At 40.1% G+C, this 16,440-nt stretch overlaps 3 protein-coding genes across 4 annotated transcripts in view; 1 reads left to right on the top strand and 2 right to left on the bottom strand.

The window, feature by feature from the left end:
* Positions 1-8,433, bottom strand: part of LOC133536304 (low-density lipoprotein receptor-related protein 2-like) — a 30,405-nt gene extending 21,972 nt beyond the window's left edge. For both annotated transcript variants that reach the window (XM_061876729.1, XM_061876730.1), the window contains exons 1-15: positions 8,287-8,433; positions 6,931-7,053; positions 6,530-6,769; positions 6,199-6,312; positions 5,965-6,084; positions 5,661-5,786; positions 5,134-5,337; positions 4,755-4,920; positions 4,512-4,680; positions 4,218-4,440; positions 3,975-4,094; positions 3,651-3,869; positions 1,048-1,353; positions 271-489; positions 5-151 (exon numbers count right to left, since the gene is read on the bottom strand). In XM_061876729.1, the coding sequence (XP_061732713.1) occupies positions 5-151; positions 271-489; positions 1,048-1,353; positions 3,651-3,869; positions 3,975-4,094; positions 4,218-4,440; positions 4,512-4,680; positions 4,755-4,920; positions 5,134-5,337; positions 5,661-5,786; positions 5,965-6,084; positions 6,199-6,312; positions 6,530-6,769; positions 6,931-7,053; positions 8,287-8,344 (2,554 nt within the window). In that variant the 5' untranslated portion in view covers positions 8,345-8,433. The remainder of the gene's footprint in view (positions 1-4; positions 152-270; positions 490-1,047; positions 1,354-3,650; positions 3,870-3,974; positions 4,095-4,217; positions 4,441-4,511; positions 4,681-4,754; positions 4,921-5,133; positions 5,338-5,660; positions 5,787-5,964; positions 6,085-6,198; positions 6,313-6,529; positions 6,770-6,930; positions 7,054-8,286) is intronic.
* Positions 8,434-9,646: 1,213 nt separating this feature from the next.
* LOC133536301 (nodal homolog 2-A-like) lies at positions 9,647-12,457 on the top strand. The gene is made up of 3 exons (XM_061876726.1): positions 9,647-10,010; positions 10,996-11,735; positions 11,809-12,457. The coding sequence occupies exons 1-3, from the start codon at positions 9,791-9,793 to the stop codon at positions 11,959-11,961; spliced, it is 1,113 nt and encodes a 370-aa protein (XP_061732710.1). The 5' UTR covers positions 9,647-9,790; the 3' UTR covers positions 11,962-12,457.
* Positions 12,458-12,618: 161 nt separating this feature from the next.
* The window catches only part of LOC133536302 (eukaryotic translation initiation factor 4E-binding protein 2-like), a 57,920-nt gene continuing 54,098 nt past the window's right edge, over positions 12,619-16,440 (bottom strand). Inside the window, exon 4 of the mRNA XM_061876728.1 lies at positions 12,619-13,188. Within this exon, the coding sequence (XP_061732712.1) occupies positions 13,157-13,188 (32 nt within the window). The 3' untranslated portion in view covers positions 12,619-13,156. The remainder of the gene's footprint in view (positions 13,189-16,440) is intronic.

Below are 16,440 nucleotides of genomic sequence, written 5' to 3'. Positions count from 1 at the left end.
TTACCTTTGGACGGACATGTTTTAACACAAAAATCTTCGTCATCTCCATCAGGACAATCTTCCTTGCCATCACACAGTTGGTTTGGAGCGAGGCAGATAGATGTGTCTCGACACAGCATAGCTGGCTTATTGCAGATCACAGTAACAGGTACTATGGAAATTAAACAGGAAATCTTTTACCTAATGAATATAACCTTAGGTAGACAGTTAACTTTAAATAGCTGGAATTGGCCTTTAAATCAGTCAGGATATAAACAGTGAGAAATGAACCTGCATGTATGTCCTCAAGTGCAGTCATCACATTGACCACTTGACCTTTCACAATCACATCTTGAACGGGGCGCCCATCACGACGATCCCACAGAGTCATGGTGTCTTTGTAGCGAGACAGCAGGTATGGCTCAAAGGCACTTACCACCGAGCCAGAAATATTCCATCTTTTTCCAGCTTGATGTTTTTTATCCTGGAGCAGACTCATTGTTGTCAGGCCTTGTAAGCACAAGAGAAGCAAAACAATTAGCTCTGTAAAGTGAAGGAGTACAAGTCAGCTACAGGACGTCAGATTAAAAAACAAAAACACATACATTTACTATGATGGCTCTATGAAAAATTTACAATATACCACATGAAATCTTTTTTTTTTTTAAATAAAAATTACAGTGATCCCTCGTTTGTCACTGCTAATTGAGTCCGGAAATGGCCGCGGTAAATGGTATATTGTCTGCATTTACATTATACGTCAGTGACCCATAAATGAATTTCCGCCAAGTAGGAATCAAATTATAAATCTAATATATTCAAAACTAGAGCATAAAATGATGTGTCATATCAATTTGATCTCATTTAGTAATCATTTCCTACTGTAGTACTATGTTTTGTGTTTTTTGTAGTTCATTTACCCATCTGTATGCTTAAACACGCTACATTTAAGATAGAATATGTTTGGCAAAAAATATGCAATATGATGACGAGGGACAACTGTATTTCTATGTACAGTATATAGTTAAAGATGAATAGACTTTATGGTTATTTACAGAAGTAACAAACCTCCCATTTTTGAGTTCCACAGCAGACTAGCGGCTCTGAGGTCAAAGGCAATGTTCCCTGTGACTTCTGCCAAGTGCAGAAGTTCTTTAGCTCTGCTTCCGGTCATGCTCATACTAAAGATCTTCTGCTCCTCCAGCCAGATGATCCCACCCCTCAGCCAGTCCAGGTAAAAGTTTTGAATCTGCTTTGTTGTGTGATACAACTGCTGTGCATGACGACTATTCACTTCTACTGAACCGATGCGGGTTTGGTCACGTGACACCCAATAGATGCTGCCACTCTTCTGGTCAACTTTTATTTGGCAAACTGAAAAAGCATCAAGGAAAAAGATTTGTTGATTAAGACATTTTTTTTACTTACAATTTCATTTCATTTGATAAAGTCTACTGCATGGGTGTCAAACTCTGGCCCGCCGTGTAATTTAATTTGGCCCTTGAGGCAATATCAATTTAGCATTATAGCTGGCCCGCCGCTGTTATACAGCGTCGGTGCCGCCATAACACCGCATTCACCGCTAATACTCATACTTGCCAACCCTCCTAATTTTCCTGGTAGACTCCCGAAGTTCAGTGCCCCTCCCGAAAATCTCCCGGGGCAACCATTCTCCCGAATTTCCACCTGGACGACTATATTGGGGTCTTGCATTTAAGGCACTGCCTTTATCGTTCTCTACAACCTGTCGTCACGTCCCCTTTTCCTCCATACTAACAGCGGGTCACATAATATTTGTGGCTTTTACACACACACACACACACACACACACACACACACACACACACACACACGTGAATGCAAGGCATACTTGGTCAACAGCCATACAGGTCACACTGAGGGTGGCCGTATAAACAACTTTAGCACTGTTACAAATATGCGCCACACTGAACCCACACCAAACAAGAATGACAAACACATTTTGGGTGAACATCTGCACCGTAACACAACAGAACAAATACCCAGAACCCTTTGCAGCACTAACTCTTCCGGGAAACTTCCAGCAAACTGACCAATAATTAACGTTTTATTCATGCATTTTCTCTTGCTACTTCAAGTCTTTAATGTTTGCTTCATTCATTATTGTTATTTTATTTTCAAATGTATTACTAGCCTGTAGAAAAAAGTGATATTTATCTCAGAAGATTGCAAATAGAAAAAAAAGGCATAACATTTTTATTTAAATGTTGATATGCCATTGATATTTTTTAAATTATTATTATTGTTTGGAACTGGATTTTGCATGTCACTAAAGTTATATAAGCCTTGCTTGTTCAATATTCAATGCAAAACTTGTTTGGGTCCCTGTTAAAAGATTAAATTGTTCAACCTTGGCCCGCGGCTTTGTTCCGTTTAAAATTTTGGCCCACTCTGTATTTGAGTTTGACACCCCTGGTCTACTGTCTCAATGATTTAAAAGAAAAACTGCAATTTTGGCAAATTGACCATCCACAATTCTTATGTGAGTTGTATATAATACTAACACGAGACAGCTAACAATGCACACAATGGTAATTCTACCATTTTGCCTGAGGCGCTCTTAAAAAAAACATCTAAAAATCGCCAACGACGTTCCAATTACATGTTGTGATATGCATATTAACAAAGCTATAGAGACGTTGACGGAGGACCTACTTTTTGGGTTTAGTAACAGCACATCATGCTACTATTTAGAGTTGTTGCTGCCGCAGAATAGTTTTTGGAACATTATTTAACTTAGAAATTCCACATGCTGGCGGCTAAAAATCCAGACTGACTGAATCAGTGGATATTGGCTCCCAACCAGACATCACTAGGACGCGGCAGATGCTCGTCTCTTCCAAGCTTTGATTGATTGATACTTTTATTAGTAGATTGCACAGTTCAGTACATATTCCGTACAATTGACCACTAAATGGTAACACCCAAATAAGTCTTTCAACTTGTTTAAGTCGGGGTCCACGTTAATCAATTCATGGTAAAAAGCGTGTTATGTTATAAGAATCACGCTGAATTCAACAGAAAAATGTGGCACAAGTATTGTGAAGATGCAACATCCCAGTAAGTGGCTGTTTTATGTTCTTATTTTGTTGATGAAATGTTTAGCATTTAGGACTCGTGCTACATGAGGGCTTGTATAGTGTTTTACCAAAATGGATCTGCATAGCATCCAGTATCTAAAACTTGTAGCTCATCCTTCAGTCCTCATTTAGTCTAAAAGAAAAGGTTCTGGATTATCAGTTGTCCCAAAGTAAGTTGCCATGTCATTCTACCCATCCGTTTTCAACTGTTTGTCCCTTTTGGGGTTGCTGGAGCCTATCCCAAATGTACTCGAGCAGAAGACAGGGTGTTCTGTGAAATCAATGAGCCCAGAAAAGTTACAGTATGGTTTAAATTTCCAAAATGGTCTATGTATTACCATGGAAGTGCCTGCTACTCCTTGGTAACAGCATGTACACAAACTGTTTTTTTGGAGTGCTATATAGGTGGACTAGCTGAATCCCCATTACAGTTTTTTTTTGTTTGTTTTAATATGTTGAACACAAAAGGAAATGTGTTCCTGACCCACACAGGGATTATAGAGGATTGGCAAAAAAATGCAATTTTCCTTTAAAAAATGAAAAAACATTAACCTGACATTGGTGTCGGAATCCATTCAGTCTTGACTCGAGTTAAGCTGGTGCGCTGGATGTGTCCAGTTTTGTTGGCCCAATACAGCCAGTCTTGATTCCAGTCGACATCAAATGACAGGATGCTCTCGTCAGTGGAAAACAGCTCAGTGTTGGTGAACACGCTGCCTTGAAACGCCAACATATTGATACTGCTGGAGGTAGCATAAAGGAACCTAGGATCTAAAAAACAAAAAAAACTAATCAAATTCTCATTTGATTTGGACATTGTCCTCACTGTAGAAATGTTTTCTTTATACAGCATTAACAATTCCATAAAGACCCTACATTCACATGTTCCATCAAGCATCAGAACTTTGGAGTTGGGACAAGTGCACGTGAACCCTACAGGGTTGCTGTTAGTTAGAAGACAGATATGGCACGGGGTCTTGGCACATGCAGAAGTGCCTAAGAGTAGAAAATGTTGAGATCAGAGACACTTGTTTTTAGGCTGCTTAACAAAAAGGTACACTTTGGGCTATGCATTAGACATACTACAGTGATGTAACATTTATCATGTATTTAAGTTACCTCTAGGCTGCTGCAGCTCATGGTAAACACTGAGCAGTGGAACTGTGGATTTCCAGAGAAATTTCCTCTGGCTTGGTTGGTCCTGAGGCACCTGCCAGAGGCCCTTATCATCAACCCAATAGAAGGAACTTTCAAACACAGCCAGGCTCAGAGCTGGTCTCCGGTTGAACAGTCCAGTAAAGGAATAGGTGCTCGTTCCATCCACATTCATTGTCTCAATGGACTAAAGACAATATTATACTTTAAATAAGGTTCACACTTAAACTACGGCAGCCTATTATCTCTTGAACTCACTTTCTTAAAGTCACTAATCCAGTAGAGCCTTCTGGCTGCAACATCCGCTGTGAGCCCATGGGCCGACTGGGCTGTTAGCACAGCCATAGTGCTTCGGTCTGATCCATCCATCCAGGATTTTTCAATGGTCCTCCTATCAGCAGGGCCTTCGTTGATCCAAAACATCAGGCTGCAACACAAAGAAAAATTTAGTTTTGAAAGCAGTTCTTATTGTCAATACACTGGAAGGTGGACCAAGCTTACCTTTCCACTGGTATAAGAACCAATTCTGACGGACTGATGTCTTTGCTCAACAGAGTAGTATAACTTTTGTCTTCTCCTTGCATGTAGATTGATTCAGTCCTCTGATTGGTCCAGAACAGGTTTCCATTCAACCAATCACAAGCTAGACCCTTAATTCCAAGCTCACCTGTTCGAGGATTTGAAGGACTAGTTAGGGCAAAACTAGAAAAGCCACTGAAAACATGCTTAAAAATGTATCGAGCTATCAAGATTGTTTTGTGTTAACGTGGATTGGTATAATAGGAAACAATATCACACAGTTAAGAAGATGACACTATTTGCACAGTCCTGCAAATTCTTGTCACTAATGTAATAATTGCATATCAAATGTCCAACAAACCAGTATAGATTGTTCTGCTGCGCTGTCCATCGCTCTTATATATGCGGCCTGCACCATCAGCCCAGTAGTAGCAGCCTCTGGCAATATCATAGGTCAGGGCCACTGGGTTGAACAAAAGACTCTGGACGACATCAAACTGTTGAGACTTGACATTCAGCAGCCCTACAGACGTCCTCATTACTGTCAGCAGTCGAGTATTGTTACCTGAACACATTTGTTGAAAAGTAATTGCAACAACCAAAACAAGACAAAAACCACAAGACCCAGTTTTTCCAACTCTGGAAAAACTGCATTTCAATATTTATATAAGCGCAATTTTGACTAACAGATTAAGAGTCCACTTTATTTTATTAAATTATGATAAATGTTTACTTTTGACTAATTACATTGGGGAAAAATGGGTTGAAACAATTACACTATATAACTATTATAACCACACTTGTGATTATTTTTGTCTCAAAATAATGTTATTGTTTATCTGCAATAATTTGTGGGACAATATTTTGTGCAGCAAAATATGTTATTACCTGTAGCTAGACAGGCAATGCCACCATTCTGTTTGAAGCCTTCTCTACAGTGGCAAACATAAGATCCAACCGTGTTGGTGCATTGATGCAGGCATGGTGCAGAAGGAAGGGCACATTCATCCAAATCTATAGAGAGATTAAACACAAAGTGAGGTAATACCACATCATAGCCAGCAGGTGGTGCTGTGGTACAGAAAACTAACTTTTACCCAAGAAAGAATAAAACTCGTGAACAAATTGCAGTGTGTGGAGAAAAGTTTTTTTTCACAGAAAAAATAAATGTAACTGCCACAAAGTGTGTGACCTTTGCAGACTGCTCCATTGACAGAAAGTTCATATCCAGCAGGACATGTGCACAGTGCACCCCAGGTCTCATCTACACACAAGTGGCTGCAACCACCATTTTTCACAGAGCAAGTATGACCTGCAAGAAGAAGTAAGAGTAAGTATTTGTGTATAGTACATTAAAGCTTCATTGTTCATAATTAAAGTATTTCAACACTTGTCATTTTAGCTCCAATAACATTTGTAAACATACCGCAGGTTTTGGGTTCGTCGCTGCCATCCGAGCAGTGGACCTTCCCATCACACCTTTCTTCAGCTGAAAGACACATGCCATCCGGACAAGATAGGGCGTCCTCGCTACACACATCTGTAATAAAACCCATGAATCACTGAATTTAAATGTCTTTTTGACATACCTTAACTTTCAAATTGACCTAAAGCCTACATACAGTATGTTGCCCTTGGTGTGTCAGCCAAGCTGCCTTATTAATTCTTAGATAAAAAAAATCTAAATGTATCAAAACTGTAGAGGGGACACAATTAAATCAAACACTTTTCTTCTTAAAATGCAAACAATTTCTCACCACAGCCGTCTTCATCAGAGTTGTCCACACAGTCGTTTTTTCCATCACAGCGCAGCTCTTTGGGAATACAAATCTTGTTCTGACATGTCCAGTCGGAGTTTAAACAGCCCTCTGAGGCCGCACAGTTCTCCTCATCAGAGCCAGTCGGACACTGCTTTTTCCCATCACAGCGCGCTGATGCGTCAACACAGGCAACAGAGTCCATGCATGGAAACTGGCCTGGTTTACAATCGGTAGAGGCTGGGGTGTCAAAAGAATTTCAAAGAGAGTCACAAACCATAGGAAAATGTCAATATCTAAGAGAAAATAATTAAGGCTGCGGGGATAAACATCAAGTATTGCTCTTGGGATAGACCTTAATTGAGAATCACCACAATGTGTCAAGAGAAAAGTTCCCCTACCAGTACAGTCCATCTCATCAGAGCCATCCAGGCAGTCTCCATCTCCATCACATCTCCATTTGTTAGGGATGCAGCTGCCATCATCACACTGCCATTGTTTCTTATGGCAGCCTAAATTCTGCCCTGAAAAATAGTATTGAAGGTAATTAGCATCACAAAATACTTTAATTTGAAGGAGAGTAACTACATTTTTTGGGACGGCGTGGCGCAGAGTGGCTGTGCGCAATCAGAGGGTCCCTGGTTCAATCCCCACCTAGTACCAACCTCGTCACGTCAGTTGTGTCCTTGAGCAAGACACTTCACCCTTGCTCCTGATGGGTGCTGGTTAATGAAGTGAAGTGAATTATATTTATATTTATATAGCGCTTTTCTCAAGTGACTCAAAGCGCTTTACATAGTGAAACCCAATATCTAAGTTACATTTAAACCAGTGTGGGTGGCACTGGGAGCAGGTGGGTAAAGTGTCTTGCCCAAGGACACAACGGCAGTGACTAGGATGGCGGAAGCGGGAATGGAACCTGCAACCCTTGAGTTGCTGACACGGCCACTATACCAACCGAGCTATGCCACCCCAAAGCATGGCAGCTCCCTCCATCAGTGTGTGAATACGTGTGTGAATGGGTAAATGTGAAAGTAGTGTCAAAGCGCTTTGAGTACCTACTCAGTGGTTAGAGTGTCTGCCCTGAGATCAGTAAGTCGCGAGTTCAAATCCCGGCCGAGTCATACCAAAGACTATAGAAATGGGACTCATTACGTCCCTGCTTGGCACTCAGCATTAAGGGTTGGAATTGGGGGTTAAATCACCATAAATGATTCCCAGGCGTGGCACCGCTGCTGCCCACTGCTCCCCTCACCTCCCAGGGGGTGATCAAGGGTGATGGGTCAAATGCAGAGAATAATTTCTCCACATCTAGTATGTGTGTGACAATCATTGGTACTTTTTTAACTTTTACCTTGAAGGTAGAAAAGCGCTATACAAGTACAACCCATTTATCATTTTATACAAATGATACAATTTGTCTTGACATAAAAGACAATCGATAATTGAAGATGGAGCAGGCGTCAACAAAACGTTAAGCTCAACCGGTCTGTGTCTTTTCATGTCAAAATACACAGGATTTTAAAGTTTTACATACACTCTACATACACCAGTTATGTTTGTTAACGCTCCTGAATTTGCCAAAACATATTTTTTGTAGAAATGTGTTATCGTCATGATAATGACCCATCTTGTCTCGTTTGCGTCAGACATATTAAAAAAAAATGTCACTTGAGCACTGAAAGGTTATTTAACCTACATAGGCTATACTCTTCAAACCAAATATTAAAACAAAACACAAAGAAAAGTCAAATTACCTGGGGCAGACGCTAAACTTGACAGAAAAAGCAAACAAATGAGCTGGCGTGATTGCATGTCGGCACGCACGGCTCACCTGGACACACTGCAGCAGCTGGAAACCGCCCTTAATTAAAAGATAACACGCACATGCGCACTAAAGCGCAGGTTGCGCCAATGCGGAAGTAGATAAAAACAAAATCAAAACGAATAACACATAACATAAAATAATATAAAGACATTTACAACAGTTTAAAAAAGGCCAAAAAAGTGTGTATTAAATTAACAGAGTCATTCATAAAAAATTAATTGTTTGGGGTAAGGTTTTGAACATCAAATAGACATGTAGAGTGGTTCCAAATCAAGAGCAGTTTTTTGATGTATGCACTATAAAGATCAAGTACAAGAATAACTGAAAGTCAAATTGATATCGAGTCTTTTGTTATCCATTGCATCCCTTTCAAGATAATGCAGTGTAATTAATTGAAGGTTAAAGTGTCAATTTTCAGCTCATTTATTACGAGGGGGCTTTTACTCTGTGACCTGAAGAAACTTAATTTTCATTATAATGGCGGAAAAACTCTCTTGTAGATATTTGGAAACAGACCACGTTCATGTAAAGTATACACTTTTGATATTAAATAGTACAATAGTAAACATACAATAATAAATAGGCTGCTTGCATTCCGGCAAACCCATAACTACATACAGAAAGGTAACAATAAGGATAAAAAACACCTTTCATAACGATACCTTGCAGTTTTTGTAAATTACAACCAAAATAATACACATACAATTTAGTTAATGCCTGATTTAATAATTAGGCATATTTAATTCCGTTTCATGAATCCGGTTAGGCTTTTTTTTTTCGAAAAATGTTTTCATTCTGTTATTTTGCGTATATAATAGAGCTTTTTTTTAAAAACTAATAACTTGTTGATTTCTTGATGAATGATTTATAATTACGTTATAGTTTTCATCCTGTTAGAATGTCTCATTGCTTTTTTTCAAAACCTCAATGATTCATAATTGCGTTTATAGTTATCTTTTACTGCTTCCTGCTTCACTGTTGATCAATTTTTTTTATAATGTATTCATGATTCATATACATTGAAATCAATTACTATGCAATTTCGTTATTGTTTTCAATACTTTCTCCACCAAATATTTCACCATTTATGCCTCTTGATTTTTCTCCCCAATATTGGCCTGAACTTGCCTTCACTTTCATGTTGAGTCAACAGAAAGAAGAGTGTGATTAATTTGTCATTAATCACACAGCAGGTCTCCTAATCTCCTTAACTAAAATGATTGTCAAGGTTTCTCATCAAAGCACACTTGGGCCACTACAAAGGTTCTAGTGGTTTCGACACGATGATTGTGTGACATTAACAGAGGTGGATCACACACATCAAAGACATCGTCTATCAGACATGGGCCTCATAAAACAAGGCCGGCATCGCGACTGGACCATTCAGGCACTCCCTGCAACAGCGACCACAAGAAGAAGAAGAAGGACTAACGATGCAAAGCGCTGCGGTTCTCCTCCTCGTGGTTTGGTGTGTGGCGGTGACGTCAGACGTCGGACGCCCCCTGCAGACTCTCAAGACCGGAGGACTTCCCCTCCTCATGATGCAGCTCTACAGAGCCATGCTGACCGAGGACCGGGCCGGGAGAGAGAGTTGGATCGTGGACAAACCCGGACTGCATAACTCGGACTCTGTGACCAGTCTTATCGCTAAAAGTGAGTAGTTTTTATTCTTCTGAAAATGATGACACTTTCAACACAAGTTGGTTTGAACCAACATGCAGAGTAAATGTCTTTTTCCTGCATGCACTGTTTAATTATTCATTGTTTAATTATTGTTTAATAATTCATATTCATTATTCATTATGAAAAACGCAAGCATTTTTAATAATATTCTAACTCAGGGGTAGGGAACCTATGGCTCTCCAGCCAGACGTGGCTCTTTAAATGACTGCACCTGGCTCTCAGATAAATCTTAGCTGACATTGCTTCACACGATAAGTAATGAATAATTCCGCTGGTAATCACAGTGTTAAAAATAACGTTCAAAATATAAAATATTCTTATACATTTCAATCCATCCATCTGTGTACTCCCGCACCTGTTCAAGAAGTCGCATTAATGGTATCATCGGTGAGCTTCCGAATAAAAATGTCATTAAAAAGAATGAGAGACTAATTATGTGAAGATCTGTCACTTAATTTCTGTTTGTGCTTCTTTGTTTTGTATTTACTTCCCACCAGTGCTCTTATTTTGTTTCCATTTCCTGCTTGTCCCGCTGAGCGTTGTTTTTTTCCCCCTCACCTGCTGATGATTTGCAGCCGGTCCACACCGGCTGCCAATCAGCATGTTTCTATTTATGCTTGTCTCACGCGCTCCTCAGGGCTCAAAGATTGACTATTGTTTAGAACTGTACATGCAAGACTGCTTCATTCTCCTCTGTTAATATTAAAAGCATCGTACCTGCTCTTCGCTCTCTAGGTTCCTTCATCTTGGGGTCGCTACTACTGCTGCCATGCGAGTTTGTGACATATTATACTCTATAAATGTTGTTCGTACTTAAAAATGCAGACATTTAGTTGTATTCAGTGTTATAAAATATTATATGGCTCTCACGGAAATACATTTTTAAATATTTGGCTTAAATGTCTCTCAGCCAAAAAGCTTCCCGACCCCTGATCTAACTTGTATTTTTGTTCAGGCTGCCAGCAGAGGGGCAACAGATGGTCCATCACCTTCGACATGTCCTCCATGTATTCCAGCAATAATAACTTTCAACAGGCCGAGCTAAGGATGCGCCTCCCTGCCTTCAGCAAGTCCTCCATGGCTTTAGTAGACATCTACCACTCCAGAGTGGACCCGTGTTCTGAAGAGAACTGCTCAGACAACAGGGTGTTCCTGGGACGCCTCAGAGCCCGTCCTGGTTCTATGACACTCTCCTCCTCGTCCTCCTGGAAGGTGTTCACCATGACTGAGATGCTCAGTCGTTGGCGACAACAGGAACCGCTCACGCGCTGGCATGAGGTAGCCACAGAGATGGAGGAGGATCTGGAGGGGGTCCAACACCCTACAGCGAACCGGGTCATTATGGTGGTCTTCGCCAGGCAGAAGAGGACACCCACTCTCATCCACACAGCGGAACATTCCAAATACGTGAGCTTGGGATGGGATGCTGGCGCCAAGACGAAGTGGCGCAGGACCAAAAGGCACCCACACACTTACCGCAGGCCCAGAGAAAGGATGCCAGTGGTCAGCCCTGCTGATACTCTGAACAAGCAAGGTCCTTTATGCAGGAAGGTGGACATGTGGGTGGACTTTGAGAAGCTGGGCTGGAGTCAGTGGATTATTTATCCCAAACGCTATAACGCCTTCCGCTGCGAAGGGGCCTGTCCCACACCTGTCGATGAGAGATTTAAACCAACCAACCACGCTTACATGCAGGTAATACTTTACTTTTCAAACACATGAACAGAAGCCTTGCAGTTGTTCTAATGCATGCTTCTGTTCTTCGCAGAGCCTGCTGAAGCACTACCACCCACACAAGGCGCCATGTTTGTCCTGCGTGCCCACACACCTTTCGCCACTCTCCATGCTCTACTACGAGAAGGGCAAGCTGGTGATGAGGCACCACGAGGACATGGTGGTGAAGGAGTGTGGCTGCCACTGAGAACCTGGACAGCACAGGCAAAGGACACATTGTACAGTGGCAACAAACATCTAGCATGTACACTCAAAATTATGTTTTGTACTTTTCATTAATATAACTACAACACTGACTGAAGCACTATGGTACACAAAGGACGGAACATTGTTTCTTAATGCAAGAAATCTACACATTTTTGCATGATGCAAGTGCTTTAACTTTGAGATGTTTTGGTCACATTGACCCAATTGTTTTGTTACATTGTACATTAAATCAAGTTATTTATTTTCAATTGTGAAGTTTGAGTGAGTACATAAGTTACTTATTTGGACGTCAAAGCTGATTGGTCGCTAACGGTCTCAGCCAGCCAATCAGGATACAACTCCAATTATGATGATTTTGTTGATTTCACACAGAGTAAACTGTTACAAAGGATTAAATCAATACCATTTGTAAGATAAATTAAATGTCATGAGCATGGTTAACTAGTAATAAAATATAACAAACAATAGATTGTATTTTTATGAAGTAAACATTTTAAGAAGCGAGGTAACATCACTTAACATAGCATATCAAAGAAATAATCGTCTTCATGAATCCATTTGCAAATACAGTATAAGTGTTGTGCTTGTCGATAGTTGCTGCTGGTGAGACCTCAGGATGCAGCGAAGGTAGGCGATGTGCAAGCAAAAGGTACTTTTATTAGTGACAAAAAAGGAGGAAGCACCAGCGTGGCTACAGAAGTAGATTACGAGTGAGGAAAAATGTGACAATAACAAGGCAAGGCTAGCCAAGACAAGGTCAGGCAAAAACAAAATCTGAACAATGAACTAGCGTCCAGCTCAAGAAACAGTGACACTGGCACATAAACCCTCTTGGTTGGTAATCAGGATTAGGTGAGAACAGCGCATGGAAGCAGAAGTAAAATTAACAGCAGGACAGACCAAAAAGCAGAAGAGGAACCAAAATAGAGCGATGGACAGGAAAAAAACACTAAAACACAAGAAAAACACAATTTTCCAAAACCGTCATGAGCCATCATGACATTGTGTCATATTCTCTCATGCACATTCATTACAATATGAATGTAAATCCCTTTTTAAAAGACTGATTAGACATTCCAAACTCTGAAGTTTTTAATAGGACTGGTCTAAAAAAAATCTTGTGTACTAGCTATAAACACTGATGATGACGTTGCAATGACTTATTATAATCTTCTTCAGATGTCCAAGTCAAACTGGGCGTCATCTCCTAAAGGAAGAAAAAAATGCATTTAAGAAAACAGCATCATTATATTATATGTTCAATTAGGGCTTTTATTTTATTAATCACCTGCAGATGTCTGGCCATGCATTTTCTCAAAGTAGTGTAACTCATGCATGTACAAACAAGTCAATGTGGAAGATACAAAACAGCACCATGGCCTTCTCAATGGAAACATTTGAGTGCAAAAAAAACCATATACACTTTAGTTAAAAAGCTTTCTTTTTACACAACTTTTCTACCTTCAGACCATGTCCACACGAACACGGATACTTAATAAATGCATACTTATCTCGCGTTTAGACCTCTTGTTCACAGGCAAACATTTGTATTTAAAAACGCAAACTTTTGCAAACGCTAGCCAAGCCAAGGTAAAGATTTGCAAAACTTTCCGCTCAACGTATGTGTGTACACGGCACAGATGGAGACTTGTACTCCTCTGATGACGTCACGGTTGTGCGATCCAGAGCTACACAACACTGCTTTGCTGGCTTTAAACACATTATAAGAAGACTTGCTGTATGTAAATGAGCTATTTTTACACAACATTGATAAAAAGACGCATCAGAATGGGCTTTGCGACATTCCCCCTGGTGCCAATGACAGTCAGCTCTTTGGATGCTGTCGGACCTCCAGCTGATGGAACAACGTGGACAAGCAAGACTTTTTGCTGTGTGTCACAAGAAAGGTGCTGCAGGATCTTGTCACACCTGGGTGAAGTCTTGTCTGGGTTTCGTCTGGTGTCATGTTGTCTCGTCATTTCCTGTTTTATTTTGAAAGGTTAACTCTCCCTCTTGTTTCAGATCACTTGCCCTTCCTCCTGTTTCACTGGTCTGATGTCTCTCCTGATTGTGCCCACCTGTGTCACACTCCCTCATGTGTATAAATCAAATCAAATCAACTTTATTTATAAAGCACTTTTGAAATTTCGAGAGGAGCCAGATGAGGTGGTTCGGGCATCTGGTCAGGATGCCACCCGAACGCCTCCCTAGGGAGGTGTTTAGGACATGTCCAACCGGTAGGAGGCCACGGAGAAGACCCAGGACACGTTGGGAAGTCTATGTCTCCCGGTTGGCCTGGGAACGCCTCGGGATCCCCCGGGAAGAGCTAGACGAAGTGGCTGGGGAGAGGGAAGTCTGGGATTCCCTACTTAGGATGCTGCCCCCGCGACCCGACCTCAGATAAGCGGAAGAAGATGGATGGATTTAAAATTTACCACAGGGGTAGCCAAAGTGCTGTACAATGGGCAGGTTAAAAGATAATACGAGAACCGAGCAAACACAACACAACACAAACAGAACACGATAAAAAATAAATAAATAAAATAAATAAAATAAATAAAACATAAACAAAAAACAGTTTTGTTTTTTTTCTTTGTTATGAAAAAGCGAGGTTTTTGTCATGAAAAAGGGAGGTTTTTTGGGTTGGTGCACTAATTGTAAGTGTATCTTGTGTTTTTTAAGTTGATTTAATAAAATAATAAAAAAAAAAATATATATATATATATTTTTAATTAAAAAAAACAATAAAATAAACAATTCTTCTGTGGCTCGCTCCCGGGCCGCGGCCCGGTAGTTGGGGACCACTGGTCTAAACGATTCGAGATAAAGGCGTGGATTAATTTCTCGAGATCATGTCATGATAGAAGCGGTTTCACTTTCGCTATTTGGCGTAATTGATACAAGCTTTTTTGAACGACGCTGCTGATTTGTTTTTCGAATTTAAAATATGAGTCGAAATTTACCCCCAGGTTTGTGACACAGTCACTGAAAAACGGGGTCAGAGTGCCGAGGTCAACGTTGGGGGAGGGAGAGCGACTTGGACCGAACAACACAACTTCTGTTTTGTCTTCATTTAGGCTCAGGGATTTAGCTGAAAGCCAGGCTTTGATGTCGTGCAGGCAGTCAATGAGACGTTGAACTGTGTTATTTTGTGCCATGGGAAAATAGATCTGGCAATCATCGGCATAAAAATTAAATGCAATACCGTACTTCCTAAAAATAGAACATAGGGGGAGAAGGGAAAGTGCAAAAAAGATTGGGGCAAGAATTTAGCCCTGGGGGCAGAGGTGGGTAGTAACGCACTACATTTACTCCGTTACATTTACTTGAGTAACTTTTTGGATAAATTGTACTTCTATGAGTAGTTTTTATGCAACATACTTTTACTTTGACTGAAGTATATTTATAGAGAAGAAACGCTACTTTTACTCCGTTCCATTTATCTACATTAAGCTCGCTACTCGCAACTTTTTTTTTATCGATCTATTAATGTTTGTTTTGGTTATGACAGAGCTTCAAAGTAGGATCTACGCATGCCTGCGTTTCACCAATCACATGCAGTCACTGGTGACGTTGGACCAATCAAACAGAGCCAGGCGGTCACATGACCGTGATACGTAAAACCCGACTTAAACATGTTGACAAACTTATTCGGGTGTTACCATTTAGTGGTCAATTGTACGGAATATGTACTGTACTGTGCAATCTAATAATAAAAGTTTCAATCAAACAATCAAAAGTGTAAAGGAAAAAAGACACTTTATTTCAACCGTACTTCCCGTCAAAAGCCTAAAGACTGATCGCACAGTTCCTGTCTTCACAATTAAAGCGCCGCTCCATCGCGCCTGCGTTAAGAAAATAAGAGTCTCCGAAAGCCAGCGCAAACAAGCTAGCAAGCTACGGAGTTTGCCGCCAATGTACTTCTTGTAAAGTGTATAAAAACAAATATGGAAGCTGGACAGATAAGATGCCAAAAACCAACGACTTTCATGTGGTATTAGACAGAAAAGAGGAACTTTTTTTCTCCTCCATTTGAAAACGTGGACGTCTGATTCCAATCAATGCAAGTCATCAGAATCAGGTAATACACCAACTTATATTCTTGTCTTCATGAAAGATAGGAATCTATGTGTTAAACATGCATGTATATTCATTAAAACCCCTTCAACATGTGAACAAAAACGGCAAAATAAATAAATATAAATTATATACTGTATATATAAATGTATATATATATATATATATATATATATATATATATATATATATATATATATGATATGTGTGTGTATAAATATATATGATATGTGTGTGTGTAAATGATTTGTGTGTGTGTGTATGTATGATATGTGTGTGTATAAATGAAATGTTTGTGAATGTATTTGTATATATGAGGTAGATCAACTCGACTTGGTCATTTACTAAGTAATTGATAAACGTTGAAAAACTTATTGGGGTG

Source organism: Nerophis ophidion, linkage group LG17 (assembly GCF_033978795.1).
Source record: "Nerophis ophidion isolate RoL-2023_Sa linkage group LG17, RoL_Noph_v1.0, whole genome shotgun sequence".
Classification (NCBI taxonomy): domain Eukaryota; kingdom Metazoa; phylum Chordata; class Actinopteri; order Syngnathiformes; family Syngnathidae; genus Nerophis; species Nerophis ophidion.
Note: the sequence above shows the minus strand (reverse complement) of the source record. Positions and strands in the feature narration are given on the sequence as shown.

Coding starts and splice junctions, on each gene's coding strand:
- LOC133536301 (XM_061876726.1), top strand. CDS start 9,791: ATGCAAAGCGCTGCGGTTCTCCTCCTCGTGGTTTGGTGTGTGGCGGTG. Junction 10,011..10,995: donor GACCAGTCTTATCGCTAAAA/GTGAGTAGTTTT, acceptor ATTTTTGTTCAG/GCTGCCAGCAGAGGGGCAAC. Junction 11,736..11,808: donor CCAACCACGCTTACATGCAG/GTAATACTTTAC, acceptor TGTTCTTCGCAG/AGCCTGCTGAAGCACTACCA.